The following is a 17,708-nucleotide window of genomic DNA, read 5'->3' as shown; positions in this document are numbered from 1 at the left end:
TTTAGGCTTATGTGAGATCATAACAAATAAATTGTATGTTAACATGAGATTTTATATGATTGAAACTTAGTATTAGTTAACTTGATGAAATTTTTATGTTTAGAAAACTTAATCTTTTAATTGGACTGGAATGTGCGACATGTAATTTTCTACATGTCTTGAAATGTTGTACATTTTTTATTAATGAGTGAGGATTAGGCTTCAAACGACCGAACCAAACCGAACTAAACCAATTATAATAACTTGGTTTTGTTATGTTTCAATAGTGATATTGATCAAACCGAACTAAAATCAATTGTTGAATGCTAGTTGGTTTGATTATATTTTTTATGCCAAGCCGATCCGCGCCCACCTTTAAAACTTAATAGTATACTAATAGCTACCGAGATATTTTTTCTAAATTTTTTTTATTTTTTTTATTTTTTGTGACAAAGACTAAGAAAATGAAATTTATGCTAAAAGTTACACTAGTTATAAATTAGTATTCAACTAGCCATTCATCAAAAACTGAAATTTCCTATTTACATACAGAATCTTAGGACTAGTAGCTGTCTTCGAGTCATGTTTATTTATTTATTTGCATTAATTTTAGAGGTTTTTATTTTTTGTACATCGACATATCTTATACTAAGAAGATGAGAAGTTTGGTTAAGACATATAATGTGTGATTTAATTTAGTATCGAACTTACAATTTATAAAATTTAAATCTAAAACTTTTTACTTATAAGTAAAAATAAATACTACCAAACTATATGCTGAATTTGATGTGATGGATCAATTTGGAAATGCACGCATCGGGCTCGCGGCTCACATGCACACGCGTGGCGTGAAAAGACAACCGATGGCTTTGCTTAGAGCGCACCACGACTTGTTTGTGGAGGGGGGCACCTGTGGCTGTAAAGCAAACCAACTTTAAGATTCCTTTTCAACGGAAGAATATCTATGTAGATTTTTATTAAAGAAAACTAATAAAAAATAGTTTAAGAACTTTGAGATTTAACGATAAAAATAAAATAAATGCTAAAATGAATAATATCATAATTGATTTTTTAGTATAAAAAGATGGTTTTTCATTAAAGTTAATAGTATCAGGAGTTTTTTTGTTAAAGTTACCTTTTTATTATTGTTTTTTATTTCCTTGTATAGAGGGTTATAGAGATGCGAATACAAGTTATTCTGCTAAGAATATATTTAAAGGTTTTTTGGTTAAAATAGTCTTTGATATTTACATAATTCATCATTTTAATCTTTAAGATTTGAAATTAATAAAAATAGTTCATCAATCATTTTGATCTTTCCGCGATTTTGAATGAAACTAATTTTTGCGGTTCGGTTCCGTATGTTTCTCAAACTTGATTAGAAATGAATCAAACCTTTTTTTGGGGGCCTTTTTTTTGGGTTTTTTTTGGAGAGAGAGAGAGAGAGAGAGAGAACTTGAATCGAAATGAATCAAACCTTTTGGGGTGGAAATGAATCAAACCTTTCGTGGGTGGGTGAAGTGATAGGGTTGGATTTATGATTGAGAACCTTTTGTGGTGGGGGAAGTGATAGAGTTGGATTTATGATTGAGATGCCTGTACCATTTTTTTCCTCTGTTTTTTAGATGCGGATAATTTAGGAATATTATAAATTACATGGGTGTCCAGTGTGCCGACAAAAAATAAAATATCTAATGATAAAAATTAGGTGTTTAAAATACAAATAATCAATTTTTTTTTTTTTTCAAAATTTTGTTACACATGGGTTACTTACCGCTAACGAAATGATTGGTAATAACTTTAAATGTGAGTCTCATATTCCTGACAAGATAAAAATAAAAGCGGTCATCAATCATAGACTCGTAATCCTCAACTCATGTATGCAAAATTGTATTTAACAAAAAAAATCCAAAATTAGGAGGCACTTAATTAGTTCATTCTGTTATTTCTCATGAGCCCCAAAATTTTCTAATGATAAAATAGAAGCGAGTGTTAAACTCTAATCATGAATATACGATTAACCACCCACAAGAATATGTCGGATAAGCTAAAATTAATTTTATCCATATTTGTCAAAAGTATATTATTAGAAAAGAGAGTGATTATTTGTTACAAAAATAGGACGTACATTTTTGGTAGTTTCATCCATAGTTGGTTCCGCCTAATGATTCCAATTTAAAATGTTGCTTTTAACCTCGAATTTTTAAGGACAAAATGGAATTTTTCTTTGCAAGCAAGGACATCATAAAATTATTATTGTTAAGGATCATGTCTTCATTTTTTTGACCTTTTCTACGTTGTTTCGTTTATTTTGCACATGCAAGTGTTTGAAAAAAAATTGTTATATAGTTAACTTGATAAAAATATTGGAAACTTCGTGTGGTTTTTTTGCAGAACATAGTAACATTTCCAACCGTACCATATGTTAAGTAGTGGGAAAACGTGTTTGGCTAGTCACGTTAACTACAAAACCGCCCTTGCCATATTTAGGGTTTAGCAAAATGAGAATCTAAGATTATGAGCAGAGGGAATCCAGGAATGAATTGTTCTATACTCCTTTTCGTTAGAGAGTGTTGCTATTTGGATCACATTATTTGTTTTCCAATTTACATGTACTCACTCGCTCTCATGTTTTTGTGGACAACTACAAACGTGGATTTTACGCACTTAGATGTGGTGGTTTTCATTTCAGGACTTGCATTGTTTGAAGGAGTTTTTTTGCCTTCTTATGACTATTCAATTGTTAGATTACTTGCAGATTTTCTGTACATTTCTCAATTTTGGAGGCATGTAGGAGGAAAGAGACATGTCTTTTCTTTCTTGTACCACCTGATACAACTATATTGCGTGGAGATCGCGCTTGCCATGAGAAAATAAATACTTTTCTATCCTATTGATTGGTGTGAAGTTTTATCATTAAAGACGATTGTGATGCGTAATTTTAACATTCTCCAACTATATATTTTTTTGGTTTGCTGATGAATTGCTTCGCCACATCCATTTAGCCAAGAGTGTCATCCCATGAGAATTCTCTGTAACTACTCATATATCCCACCAAAAATATTTCTCGATGGGGTTGGTGGGTGGTTTGCACAGTGGAATTAAGGTCAGATATTTATTTATAAGCCTGTATGTCAACATAGCCACCACACAAAAAATTTCAAATTCACTTGGGCAAGTTGTGAGATGCTATGCTACCTCGACGGTCCACTTTGGTGGATCCAAACTCGACTTTGTTTTCAATAAATTAGTCCGAACTGGTTTGCAGTTATGTTTTTTTGTAAGTAGAATTGGCTCATTTGGATTCGTTTTAAACGATCCAGTTCTTACGAGTATAACAAATTTGTTTTCAATTGTATTTCGTATAACAAAACAACAACATAAAATACTTTTGATGTATTTCTGTTACGAAAGAATTATGTCTAACAAAGACAATACCAACAAATCTTGTAAAGAAAATCAAAACTTCATAAATTTGATTGATATTTTACTTCTTAGTGTTTGATTAGGTATGAAATTATGGATTATGGACTTCATTGTTGACCGCAAATAAAATAACAAGTGCTAAAACAACCCTTAAACGGTCTGGTCTAGGATACCCGCACATAACAAATATGACTCAATCTTGGACACGGTTTTACACGAGTCGGATCTAAATCAGACCATTTGAAATATTAAAAGTAAAAACCGAATAATTTTACATTGGCCGAGTAATATAGTCCGATGCACGGATGCAAAGACTCGTATACCAACCCTTAGTGAATTCATTTTCACGAACCATACCCCAACTTTATCAACATTAATGACACATCTAAGTGTCATATGGTGGTTAGAGAAAGAACTAATAATGATTCGAAACTAGTGTAATAACTAGGCAAAATAGTTTGAGTGTGATCGTTGTACTACCATGTACGTATACTAGTCGACCTGTTATAATATGAGTAGCTTGTGTTATAGTATAACGTGTTTACTTGTACGGAATAGATTTGTAAAGAATGAGTTATATCTTTTGTTTACCAACACCGAATTAATCAACCTGTTATAATATGAGTGGCCAACATATTATAACATAAAAAGAACTGTAACACCACGCGGTGGTAAGTCTCACCGAAGTGCCTCTCAAACTAGAACATCTCCACAAATGACCCCTTCTTGAAACAACTACTTTTGGTCATATATATTCCAAAACAGTGTCATTTGCTCATGCCAGTTTTTCACTGGTGCTCAGTTTTTCCTACGATACGATATTACAATGAGAGAGATTCTACGGAATCCATAATCATCTCATACTATACAGAATATACAAGGGTTGTACAATATACTACTTTCACTCAGAACGAGTAGTTTTTAAACAGATTAGTACAATCTATTCGGAAATGCTGGTTCATCAACCAAAGTCTGGCAGTGCCGGTATCGACTAGGGCAACACCCTTGCAATCCGAGCCAACTTTTTACCATTAAGTAGTTGCCAAGCCCTAGCTCAATATGTACTCAAGTATAGGCCATATCACGGCATACGCCAAAATTTTGGGACATCTTAAAGCATCATCAAGTTCTCTTTGAAGACGAAGACTATGAAATTTTGAAATATGTTGGCCTTGGGGTTGAGGGGCATCCGAGAGATTGCATTATATCCGCTACGGTCAGCACTTGAAACTTTGGAGGTGGAGAATTGAGAGCAATGTTATCAACCCGATGCTCAAAGATCTTCCCTTGCTTGTCAAGTTTGTACTCAGAGGTTCCATCAAATCGACCACGACTATCCCAAGGGACTCGTGGAATGCCATGGATGGTCCAGCGAACCATGATTACATTGTCCATGGGCTGCCATACACTAATGACATCAACCCACAAGGCCCTGAAAAATATTTGACCATGGAAACGCAGTGCCCAATATATAGACTTATAATTCTCAATGCCCATAAAGGTATTCATTGGATCTTTGAAAGTGATATCATCCCTATACAGAATACAGAACAATCATTAGCATCTTTTTAAACAAAGCCAAATGTAATGTACAGAAGCTTTTATGAGGACAACACATGCACATTTTTCAACAGAACACTCTACAGATTTGCAAACCCTCAAAAAGTACTGGCAATCTCAAGCATACGACAACACATAACCCAACATTCCAACAATCTTGTTTCAATTTGCATATACGTCACCATGGAGGCTTCATCATGAAGGCACTCCCTAATCTATTGACAGTCTTATAGCCAAACCCTATAAAAGTTATTAACCAGGGCGTACATGAGCCCCGTTTAGGACCAAATTTGTCAGTCATATGGGCCAAAATTGCAAGTTCAAAGCATACAGACTGATATACATTTAGCGTTAACTAATGATCCCAAACTAAAGCTCTAATGAGCAGATGAAAGCAACTATCAATATACACAGTCAATCCAAACAGAACTGATGTTACGGAACTATAATGATGAACAGATGGTATCATGTTCAAATCTTCAGTTAGACTTGACCCTCAATTGGGGGTAACATAATGACTAGGTAAAAGAAATGACAACGAATTTCGAGTTCACAATCGCAAATTTGTAGCAAAGATTTCTTATATTCATACTCTGAGGTCCCAAAGTACCGAAAGCATTTAAATTTTTGGTTTACTCAAAAATCCCCACGAACTAATTGCTCTTTTCTTTTTTGAACTTTCTTGGCAACCAAACTGAAGGTACGAAAAACAACGAAATCAAACATTTTATATTGATCAATTGACAAAGTTCTCAAATTCAATCAAAACCAAAATAACAAAGAACATAAAATTCATCAACTTTCTTTCAATCTCCCTACATTTCTCAGCAACCAAACAAAGAGTAATTGCAAAATATTGAAAACACAGAGAAGAACAAAGACCAAACCTGTAAATGTTGAAGCTGAGCTCTCTGTAAAACAGCTGAGGAAATTCCTCTCTCAGAGTCCGAATCGCATACCCCATATTCACATAGTAATCCTGCTTCTCTTCCTCTTCTTTGCTCGGCTTCGAACCTCCTCGCTTCACAGGAGCCGAAAAATGTCCGTACAGCCTCACATTCTGGTCGAATTCCGAAACCCTAACCGTACAATCCCTAACCTTGGACGAAACCCTAACCCTAGAACCAAACCCAAATTTATCAATGTTCGTCGAGATTTTAAAGCTTTTGGGATTGGGATTAGGGTTGCAGAAAACTCTGGATATTTCCGGCGAAGGAATGAGAAGTACCATTGGGAGATTTCAGATTTTCAGTCGGAGAATTTGGGGCTCAGAAAAAGGCAAGAAAAAGCCATTTTCTCGAGAAAATTTGTAAAATTTGGTTTGGGGATTTTATTGGCTGGAGAGGGAAAGGAAAATCTGTTTGGATAATATTATGTTTTGTTTTGGATAAATTGGAATTATCGGTTAATTAAAATAACTAAAATATGTGATTGGTTGCCCACACACGTGCGATGCCTTTCCGTTTGACTTGCCGCGGGTTTTATTCTTCTGCCGGCACTCTACCGTCGTTACAAAGTAAGTTGAATTAAAAATTATAGGAAATGAGGCTTTCAACATGCCCGTGACCTCTCTTGCTGAGCCCATATCCCATGTATTTTTTGGGGATGACTCTGCTTTATTTTGTAGAGCTACGGAGATCGAGGCTTATAATATTAAATGTTTGCTCCAAAGGTATGTTGTGGGTTCTAATCGGTTCATTAACTTGGATAAGAGTTTGGTCCATTTTAGTGTGGGTCGCACATTTTGGGGATTACGCACAAGGAAGGCTTTGGAAAATATTTAGGTATACAATCAGATTTTGGGGCTTCGAAGACTTGAAGAAGTACAAAATAAATTGGATGAAAGAATCAATGGTTAGGCGGAACAGTTTTTATCAATAACCGGTAAAGAGGTGCTTATTAAGAGTGTTGCGGCGGCTTTACCTATTTATACCTTGTCATGTTTTCAATTGCCTATTCAATTGGCAAAGGAAATTGAACAAATTATAGCAAGATTTTGGTGGGGGGATCAGAAGATGAAAAAGGGTGTCCATTGGCTTGCTTGGAGAAAAGTGGTGAATAGAAAGGCTTCTGGAGGCCTTGGCTTTAAAGAGATTATTGACTTTAATTTAGCAATGTTGGCTAAGGTGGGATGGCACCTGATATGCAACGTGGATTTGCTTTTGGCTAAAGTTCTTAAGGCTAAGTATTACCCTAATTCATCGTTTCTTGAAGCATCAATGGGACGAGGAACTTCATGGGGATGGAAGGGAATTTTACAAGGGAGGAAAATTTTGAAGTCTAGTATACGATGGAGGGTTGGTGATGGGAGAAATATTCAGGTTGTTGAGGATCCTTGGTTGCCCACACCAAGAACATTTCGACCTATTTCAAGACCTCCGGAGATGCCTAGGATGGTTGCCGATATGGTGTTTATTGGAGGAACATGGAAACGTGAGGTCGTCGAGAGGTGTTTTAATGTAGACGAAGTACATATCATTTTGAGTATGTCGTTAAGCTAGTTTGGGTGTTCTGATCGTGTCATTTGGCACTATACTCGAAATGGAGTCTATTTGGTGAAATCAGGATATTTGGTAGCCTAAGAGATGAATAGGAATAGAGAACTTGGACGGAAGGGGGTGGGGCAATCCAGTAGGGATGATAATATGGATTCGGTATGAAGGGCTCTTTGGAGTTTGAAGGTTCCTCCCAAGCTCTGCCACTTTATATGGAGAGGATGTCGAAATATACTTGATATCAGAATATACTTGATGTCCATACCAACTTGCAATGGAGAGGGATTTAAGTACTAGCTATCCCTTCTGTGATTGTGAGGAGGAAACACAGGTACATATCTTTTTTAAATGCTCCTTTGCTCGTGTCTTTTGGTTTGGTTCTTCGCTCCAATTAGACGTGACCATGGTGGTGGGCGATGATTTTATGTAATGTTGGATTTAGTTGTGTGCAAAGTATGGTAAGATGGAGGAAGCTTGTGCGCTTATGTGTTGGGTGTTGTGTGGTTTATGGAGAATATGGAAGTGTCGTAATAGTGTGGTGTTTGAGAAGATTGTGGTAGAACCCAATGGTGCAATGCAGTTACTTCAGCATCAATGGGAGGAGATTGTGGGAAGTGATGAGAATCTGCTACTGTGCAAAGTCCCTAGCAGTTTGAGCGAGGGACAATTTTCAAATGGGTGGATAAAATCGCCATTTGGAATAATAAAAATAAATTGTGATGGAGCCTGGTGTAATAGTACTGGTGTGGGCGGACATGGGTGGGTAGCGAGAGATTTTGCGGGTATTTTCAAAGATGCGAGCGGTGTGGGGAAGGTTCTATGTGGTTTGAGCATCATGGCGGAAGTGGAAGCACTTAGGATGGCTATAATGGCTTCGGTGGAAAAGGGATTTGGTTATGTTCATTTGGAAACTGATTCCAAGGTCCTTGTTGATATGATTCATGGAAAGCTGCAACCTGAGGCCATCATGGAAGATATTTTGTGGGATATTAATACTATTAAGCAACATTTATGTTCTATTGAGTTTCTTTACACTCCTCGTGCCTGTAAGGAGGCTAGCATCTTGTGGCATCTTATGTCACGCGTGTTGGGGGGGGGGTGGGGTGTGCATTATTGGGATGAGTTTGAGCCTGAGTGGTTATTTAACGCTCTGGTGTCTGATGTAAACATTTCGATTTGTATCTAATAATAGCTATTCTTTGACAAAAAAAAAAAAAAAAACTTAGAAAATAAATTGAAAAAATATTAATTTATATCTCACTGGGTTCGGTTTTTTGAACCACCAAACCAAAACAGAACTAATACTGTTTAGTTTGGGTTTCAATCGTTTTATTTTCAGTTTTCTGCTCGATTTTTTTCTTTTTTGATTTTCGGAGCCCACTCCTACTAGTTATCTTCCGTAGTAAGTTATGAACAAGTATCATTAAACAAAAATTGTAAGGGAGAATTGCATAATGTTGAACCGCCAATTGCCCGTAGTTTTGCCTTGGATCCCAATTCAAATCATTGCTACATAACGCCCAATGCAAACCGTCATTGCATAATCTTAATCAGTTCAAGGTTTTGTCAACTTCAAGATTCTGCCTAACAATACAGCATTCATAACGGATTCCGGAAAATATCAAAAGGAGTACTAGTGTAAAAGTTCAGACAAATTCTACCGAAATCTATCAGTGAGCTATTTAGTCGAGCACTTAGTAAGCTTGTCGGTGTCAAACCATACTGCCAAGCAATGTTGACATCGTCGTTTAAAAAACCAACAATTATCTTTTGTACGAACTTTTGATGATCTACAAGCGTTTTTTGTGAAACCAAACCAATACTGAAATACTTTATTGTCAAATTACTTTTAGTTTCACTAAACTTGAAAAATTAAAAAGGAAAAGAAAAGAGAAACGAATCATATGCCCCTCGCAGCGTACAAACCTACCTCAGAAAACGACAGATCTCTTGCCGTTAATTAAATTTTCGAGCCAGCATTCTTCCAACTGCCATTTTCCGTTACATGTGCAGCGCACTAACTCTCTCGCTCCTCAGCAATAAATACGCTGCAAATTTCCCTTCCGCTTAACTCCAAATTAAATTTAAAATTAAATTAATCCTATAATTTAGAAAAACACCCACCACCTCTCGGCGTTGCTTCAACCACACTCTCACTCCAACCAAAACCTAACCCCCCAATCTAACCGCAGCTGTAATTACATATTTAATTGCATCGTCTTCCTGCAATTTGCAGTAAGTTTGATCGTTGGTTCGGTTAGAAATGGAGCTGGAGCAGCACCAACCGGGCAACCCGGCGATGACCTTCGACGAGGTCTCCATGGAGCGCAGCAAGAGCTTCGTCAAGGCCCTGCAGGTTGGATCTTGGGACTGGATCTGAAGTTGATTTCGTTTCAAATTGATTGGTTTGTTGCATTTTATGAATTGGTTGATTGAATTTGTGGGGTTTCGGATTATTTAGCTTGAAAGTTAAAAATCTGTTGGGTGTGTTATGTTTTCGAGAATAATGACTAGCAATGAATTTTGAGCTGTTAATGCCAAGCATTTGTTAAGGAAGTTGAGTTCTTTATGGTAGCTACTGTTGCATTGGTAATGCTATTTAAATTCTCTGAATTGGGCACTATGTAGCTGTACTGGGTTTATGTAGACCAATGGATGTAGCGTGAAGCCTTTTTTTGTTCCTACTTCCGAGGGTTTGTGTTAAGAACTTCGTTTGAAATGATACCGTTATGCAGTTTGAAGAGAAAAATAGGGCATTTTTGTAATGGTTGGATCCTCATAGTCTGTTTGCTATGTTTATCTCAGGAGCTCAAGAACTTAAGGCCTCAGCTTTATTCTGCTGCGGAATATTGCGAAAAATCCTATCTTCATAGCGAACAGAAACAAATGTAAGGATATTTGTTTTACTGGTTGCAAGTTTCTGAGAAGGAATGCTCCAGTATGTCATACACATCTGGATGCTTTTGTCGTCGCTTGTTTGATTCTCAGTTTTACCAGGAATTCTATGCTCCATTGCTTGCTGGCATTGATTTAAATTTATGCATCAGGGTACTGGATAACCTGAAAGATTATGCTGTGCGGGCCCTTGTTAATGCCGTTGATCACCTTGGCACTGTGGCTTACAAGTTAACTGACCTTCTTGATCAGCAAACCTCAGATGTCTCAACTATGGATCTGAAAGTTACTTGCCTAAATCAGGTGAGGTTTCAAATTTCTGCACGCTAGAATAGAGAGGGTATCAAATGGATAGAGTTTAGCTTAACAAACTTCATTTCTCAATCTAGAAACTTCTTACATGCCAAACATACATGGACAAAGAAGGGTCGAGGCAGCATCAGTTGTTGGCATTCATTCCGAGACATCACAAACACTACATTTTACCAAGTAAGACACAATATTGTCAACTTCTTGTTAGAGTTGCCCTGTTTGTAATGAGATTTTTTACATTTATTTCCATTTCTCTCCTTGCTAGATTCCATGAATAAGAAGGTACATTTTAGTCCACATGTACAGACTGACACTAGGCAACATCCTTATCAAGCAAGAGCAGATCTTCAGCTTTCAAGTATGTCACGTTCTGTTGGATGCTTGCTTATGACTTATGAGTCCACTTTTCATTGGGCGATTAAGCTTTTCTAGTTTATGGCATTTGATTTTACAAGTTCTTATTGTGCTCAAGTAATGAGTTTGGCGTTTCGACAATGTGTAACATTTAGGCGCTGCTGCATCAAAAACTCTTTCTTGGCATTTAGCTTCAGAAACGAAATCAACCTTGAAGGGGACTCCACAGGCTCAGACTAGGTAATTCCTATGAGAAACAAGAATCTTGCATATGGTTTCGCTGTGCTTGGTACAAACTTGTTTTTGTTGGTTATCTAGTGCGTCTGATACTTCTAAGAAAGCTTAAATGTTTTGGGATATTTACCTTTGTGCAGCATTGAAGACACAAAAATTTCTGTAAACACTGCTGGTGTTTTCCAGCTTGTAGGTATGTTGAATTGGATGGTTACGTCATCATATCACCTAGCTGCGAATAGATAAGTTTTACTAGAGAAACGATAGTTGTTTATGCTTCGACTAATATGAATGCAGAAAATGAAGAAGGGAGTGCCTCTAAATCCTTGGCAATTCAGCTTCAGCAACCAAGTGGATTACCTAATTCTGGCGGGGTTAAGCAAACATTGGGTGCTGGACACAGGGTAGAGCGATCATGTCCTCCAAGTTCTGATCTCCGTATTACAGAAGATAAAAAATTAGAAAGCTGATGAGAAGTTATTTTCCTTGCAGGAAGCAGTAGATGGTTCGAAACCAATGACGGCGTTCAGGTCATTTGAGAACCCCAGACGGGACACAGTGCGTGTCCCTGTTCGCAGCAAAAGTGTGCTATCGGCGTTCTTTGTCAAACAGAAATCGAATAAGCTGAAGGCTGGATCCGTCTCGTGAGACGTCATTAAAACAAACAAGTTAAAGATGCTGACACCCACATTGTGTCGGTCAATCAATTTGCCTGTAAATCCCCTTGGCCGTTAGTTTATCAATTGCTTGAAATCAAAATTCTTGTTTCTTTTTTCCCCGGGCTGCTTAATAACGAGCAAATTGTGCACACAAGTCCCTGTAACGAAGTGGTTGGGGAACTGTCTAGTTGTAGAATCTTGCACCTCATAACCATCTCATTGGTATCTTACTGAATTATCCGCTTTTACGCAAAACCCCGTGTAAAAATGTGTTCGATTCTTTCTACTTGGTTGGCTGGTCATACTTTTGTCAAGCGTGATATCTGTGTGTTATTGTTTGGGCCCGAAATATTATTGCTGGGCCGAGCAGCAGGATGTGCTCGGCCCAAGGAGATGATAAATACTATGGGCGGAATAATAAGGCCCGGGCCAGCTGGCAGGGTCGGCCAAATCCCATCAGAAGTAGTCCAGATAAATAGAAAGGTCGAGGAAGTCCTGGTGCAACTAGGATTCTCGACCAGCAAGGAATGAAGTCCCGAAAAGAAGGAAAATTCAGAATCCCAGTAGGAGTAGGTTTGTTCGAAGAAGAAGCGAAATGGGACAAGGACTCCCAATCCAAATCGGAGTCGGTTTCAAGGAATGGGGCACTATAAATACAAGAAATCATGCAAGCAGAAAGGACCTTAAAAATCAGCATACAATTGCCCTGCGCGAAACCTCTTGACACCTTGAGATTTTTTCCTTTTCTTTTCCTGCCGACACACCTTCAGTTTGGATAAACAGCACTGTGGAAGCGCTCGGCGAGCACCTTCAGTTTGGATAAACAGCACTGCGTTGAGGTCGACCGATTATCTATCCAAGTCTCGGTCGAGAAAGGTTTTCGAACCTTTGTTGGCAGAGGTCACCTTGCTAGCCTTCTCGGCATAGTTAGGTGTTACGAATTACATTGCTCGGCGTACTGGTCGCCGAGTGGTTTTATGATTGGATACTCACAAGTGAGTTTCAGGGTTCGGCATTCCGACGGCCGAACTACGTTTACCATCAAGACATACATCACGTTCGAGTACTTGTGCCCATACACCTTGGTCTCGATTCGACGTGCTTATACTCTCATGAATATAATCACAGTGACCGAATCGGGCTCGGACGATTTGTGAACTCCGCAGAATTAGCAGCCTTGTCTTCAGACTGTAGAACCCAGAGACCGAGAGTGTTCCTTCCTCGGTCGCAATCGCAAGTTAAAGAAGTCAGCGACGCGCTCAAAGCTACATCAACAAATTTTACTCCTTGGCCAGACTCGGCCGACGAGTTGGCACGCCCCGCATTCGACCGAATGACGTAGTTAGCTTATTAGTTACTTGGCCTGCGCGCCACGTAGGTTTTGTAATTTTTAGGGTCAACAGTTATATACGAATTACCTAAACTAAAATGTTCAGTTGTTATTTTCACATTTTTTTTTTACTTCTCACACGTTTTTTATTAATTTTTATTTTTTTATTTTCTTTAATTCAATCGATCCGATGATCGCAAATTAAGAGAGAGGGTAAGAAATGAAAAGAGCTGTGTAGATAATACATTTCCTTTAATAATCATATATACAAAATTTTGCCTTCATTCACAAACCCACTCGTGAAACTATTTTCTTTGCCACGGTGATAACTCGTGAAATTTCTTCCTTTCCCCATCACGCTGGGTGACAGTAAGGAAACGACTTGTCGTTTGATGAATCGGATTCGTACACCGACAACAGATCGGCACCTTTAAATCCTAAACGACAACAAAGCAAACTCCTTCCCCTCAAAGCAGACTGTTCTAAACCACCACACTCCGACCGAGGAACACTGTGATCACTCGATCGGCAGCAGCAGCGCCACCCTTCTTATTTTTCACATCCTCGCATTAAATTTCGATAGTTTCAACAATTTTACTCAATTTTTAATTCCAAACTGCAAAATCCATCCAAAGTTTGCATCTTTACTTTCAAAACCAGAAGCTTCTGCATAAACAAAATCCAATTTTCACACTTCCCCCGTCGAATTTCAGCAATTTCTGAAAAACCCATCTCAAAATCTCACCCCTACAATCAGCCCCAACTCATAAATTTCTCTGCAACAATGTCCTCCTTCTTGTACCAAAGACCAATCCACAACCCACTTTCGGATCCGTACCCGATTTCCCCGCGCTCCTCCTCCAATGCCCAAAAACCCTACTCAATCTTCAGCCCCACGACCCTCCTGGTCCTCCTCTCGCTCCTGGTGGTGATGGGCGTCTTCTTCCCCTGGGTGGGCATGCGGGAGAGCCTCTTCTCGGACACCACCAGGCCCTCGACCGCCAAGTGGCGGGACTACACGTTGGCTCAGGCGGCGGAGTTTGTGGCCCGGAACGGGACGGTGATTGTTTGCGCCGTGAGCCAGCCGTACTTGCCGTTTTTGAACAACTGGTTGATCAGCATTACCAGGCAGAAGCACCAGGACAAGGTGCTTGTGATTGCTGAAGACTATGCCACGCTTTATAAGGTCAATGAGCGGTGGCCTGGCCACGCCGTGCTGGTTCCACCTGCGCCGGATGCTCAGACTGCCCATAAGTTTGGTTCTCAGGTATAATTGCTGATTCTTGCATCTGGGTTTGGCTTGATTTGTAGATACAGTGGAGTTTTAGCTTATAGTTGGAATTGTAAAGTTGGTTCATTGAAGTAATTGCTAGTTGATTGTAGATACAGTGGAATTCTAATGTTGCGATGCTCAAGTTTTGCTTGTGCAGTTGAGGTTCTGTTTTCGGGTTTTAATTTGATGTTCGAATTTCATTGATCATTACATTGAAGTAATACTAATGCACTAATATCATTTCCTTTCAATACATGGCGTGGAATACTAGTGTTTCTTCCTGTCACATCATTAGCACAATGAAGAATTAGATGTGCAAATTTCATTGATCATTGAAATGTTAAATTTTTAATGTATTGTTCTGTTTGCTTCCCGCCCTCACTTAACATGAACTGCCTAAGTTATCGTTATTTAAACTTCTAAATAATTGAACTTATCAGGTTTTTGCTCCAGTACATTGTTTCCCCTCTCAATTCTGCTTTTTGGCCCCTTGGTTTCGATTGCTTCTCTTGGTGTTTATGTTTGTTCTGTGAACCTGCACATGATGATTAGAATTGTTTATTTTCATGAATTGTTGACTTTTGCCTTTCAAAAGTGATTTTGATTGGTTTCCTAGTGCAGGGATTCTTCAACTTTACTTCCCGAAGGCCGCGACACCTATTGCAGATTTTGGAGCTTGGATACAATGTTATGTACAATGATGTTGATATGGTGTGGTTGGCTGATCCATTTCCCTATTTCGAAGGAAACCATGATGTATACTTCACAGATGACATGACCCCAGTAAGTACACCTAGTTTTGGTTTTTAGCTACTTGATGTGCTTAATTAGGAACAGATGCTAAGCATGTGCCGTCCTAAATTTCATGTTCATCAGACACCGGGAGGTGTGTTCAGCGCAAACTTGATTATTAGTAAAACATTACCTTAAACCTTCCTTAATTTTTCCTTATGCAATAAGGGAAACTTTCAATTTGCTTTGGGTATTGAGTGGATATATGGTGATATCTTTTGGCACCAGTTAAATACAGAAAGTGACTGCCAAAATCTCTATTTATTTTGTCGTTAAACCCTGCTCGCTACTGTATGTCTAAAAACTAAAATATATCAGATAACGGTGTTCTAGCAGTACCAGTTCTTGGTATTATTCTTTTAGAGTCTGCAGTCTATTCTAATGCTGCAGATATATCTGCACTTTTGTTATGTTTACAAGTGATAATTCTTCTATTTTGGCAACCAGGTCAAACCTCTGAACCACTCTCATGATCTGCCACCTCCAGGAAAGAAAGGACGCACTTATATATGCAGCTGTATGATTTTTCTACGTCCAACCAGCGGAGCAAAGCTAGTTATGAAGAAGTGGATCGAGGAACTTAAAGATCAACCATGGTCCAGAGAGAAAAAGGCAAATGATCAACCTGCTTTTAACTGGGCATTAGACAAACTTGTTAACAAAGTATGTTCACTTTGAAAGTTGTGCTTGATATACCTTGACAAATTATTTAGATCCTTTGAGTGATTATGTTTATAATTTTCTGCAGGTGGATCTCTACCTGCTGCCACAGGCAGCATTTCCAACTGGAGGATTATACTTTAAGAACAAGACGTGGGTGCGAGAAACTAAAGGGATGCATGTTATAATTCACAATAATTATATCCTGGGTTTTGAGAAGAAGATAAAACGCTTCCATGATTATGATCTATGGCTGGTCGATGATCACGCGGATGAGTCTCCTCTTGGGAGAATATGATATTGAATGACCTGATCAATATTTGTTCCCATAGAAGCTCAGCTGTATCGATGCCCGCAGGAAATGCTTCCTACGAATTTGTGTGACCTTCGAGCCCGGTGGGTTTTTGTAAGAGACTTGGAAAGGGAAGGGAATGTGGTGGTGTTGGCTCAACTGGTTGTACAAACATTACCTCATGCCTCCCCTTGATCTGCTTTACTCACATTATTTGTTGGAATTTAATTCCAAATAGAGACTCAGCTTTTGATTGTTTTCCAAAAGAAGGAATGGATACCTTGCAGTCGGAGTCAAATTTTGTCAATTTACTAGGAAAGTAACCTTTTAAGCCACTAGTATTAAATATGAGTTTAGGGCACAGAATCATCAGAAATTCCAAATCAAGAACAATAATTGAGATTTTCTTATATATATATATATATATGTATGTATGTATGGATGGTGCTATTACACACTTATTTTTATAAGTCATACACTATTATTAACTATTATTAACTTTTGATCATTTGTTTTCTTCAATTCATTCAATTCGAGGTCGGCATGAGAGATGTAAAAATAAGTGTGAAATGTGTATGCATATGTCTGTTAGACAGCTTGCAAGGCATTCTCATTTTTGAAAAAAATTGAGATTAGTTGTGGGGTCCAAACAATATCAAACTTTAATAATGCAAGGCATTCCCATTTTTGAAAAAAAAAAATTGAGATTAGTTGTGAGGTCCAAACGACATTAAACTTTAATAATTCAAACCGTCTATTTTTTATGTTGCAACTCATGGACAATTCTTGCAAAATATCATCCGCAATGGGCCCCAACTCGTCGTATAAATCTAATTTATAATGGCTTTTCCCATTTTTGTTAATATTTTATTATTATCATTTTTAATGCAATTATATATTTTACACTAATAAAAGCAAAAGTTCGGTTAAGTCACATAATTAGTAACCTAATTTGGTATTAAATTCATCATTCACGATATTCGAATATAAAATATCTCACTTATAATTAAAAAATAATATTACTAAAATGTAGTACTGAGTGATAATATTTTATTATTGTCTTGAATAGCAGCTTTGATAATATTAAGAAATGAAAAATGGAATAAATCTAGTCATACGGAAGGATTTTATAATTACATAAATATGTAAAACTTTTTACTACGACAAAAATAATGATAAAATCAAAATAAGCATGACGCAACAGATTTCAGTAACTTGATGTATTCAAAGTACAAAAATTATCAAGCAGATTATAATATTAAATGCTGACAAATTAAAAACCTTTTGATCCATGTGATGTCACATCCCGGCCCGGAGCGGACCACTTCCCGGGCCCACTCCACCACCTTAGCACGATATTGTCCGCTTTGGGCCCCGACCACACCCTCACGGTTTTGTTTCTGGGAACTCACACGAGAACTTCCCGATGGGTCACCCATCCTGGGAA

The 17,708-nt window shown here is 37.9% G+C and overlaps 3 protein-coding genes across 3 annotated transcripts; 2 read left to right on the top strand and 1 right to left on the bottom strand.

Annotated features, from left to right (window-relative positions):
- Window positions 1-4,134: 4,134 nt before the first annotated feature.
- LOC137720320 (uncharacterized) lies at window positions 4,135-6,331 on the bottom strand. Its single transcript, XM_068459373.1, has 2 exons — window positions 5,853-6,331; window positions 4,135-4,939 (listed from the first exon to the last, which is right to left on the bottom strand). Exons 1-2 carry the CDS (start codon window positions 6,194-6,196, stop codon window positions 4,552-4,554), a joined length of 732 nt encoding a protein of 243 aa, XP_068315474.1. The 5' UTR covers window positions 6,197-6,331; the 3' UTR covers window positions 4,135-4,551.
- Window positions 6,332-9,450: 3,119 nt separating this feature from the next.
- LOC137721289 (protein ABIL1-like) lies at window positions 9,451-12,242 on the top strand. Its single transcript, XM_068460394.1, has 9 exons — window positions 9,451-9,816; window positions 10,266-10,348; window positions 10,508-10,658; window positions 10,745-10,844; window positions 10,933-11,025; window positions 11,177-11,261; window positions 11,396-11,448; window positions 11,553-11,659; window positions 11,748-12,242. The coding sequence occupies exons 1-9, from the start codon at window positions 9,724-9,726 to the stop codon at window positions 11,901-11,903; spliced, it is 921 nt and encodes a 306-aa protein (XP_068316495.1). The 5' UTR covers window positions 9,451-9,723; the 3' UTR covers window positions 11,904-12,242.
- Window positions 12,243-13,727: 1,485 nt separating this feature from the next.
- LOC137720544 (UDP-D-xylose:L-fucose alpha-1,3-D-xylosyltransferase MGP4-like) lies at window positions 13,728-16,743 on the top strand. The gene is made up of 4 exons (XM_068459628.1): window positions 13,728-14,511; window positions 15,139-15,300; window positions 15,757-15,972; window positions 16,058-16,743. The coding sequence occupies exons 1-4, from the start codon at window positions 14,029-14,031 to the stop codon at window positions 16,265-16,267; spliced, it is 1,071 nt and encodes a 356-aa protein (XP_068315729.1). The 5' UTR covers window positions 13,728-14,028; the 3' UTR covers window positions 16,268-16,743.
- The last annotated feature ends 965 nt before the right edge of the window (window positions 16,744-17,708 follow it).

Source organism: Pyrus communis, chromosome 16, assembly GCF_963583255.1.
Source record: "Pyrus communis chromosome 16, drPyrComm1.1, whole genome shotgun sequence".
In the NCBI taxonomy this organism is placed as follows: domain Eukaryota; kingdom Viridiplantae; phylum Streptophyta; class Magnoliopsida; order Rosales; family Rosaceae; genus Pyrus; species Pyrus communis.
Note: the sequence above shows the minus strand (reverse complement) of the source record. Positions and strands in the feature narration are given on the sequence as shown.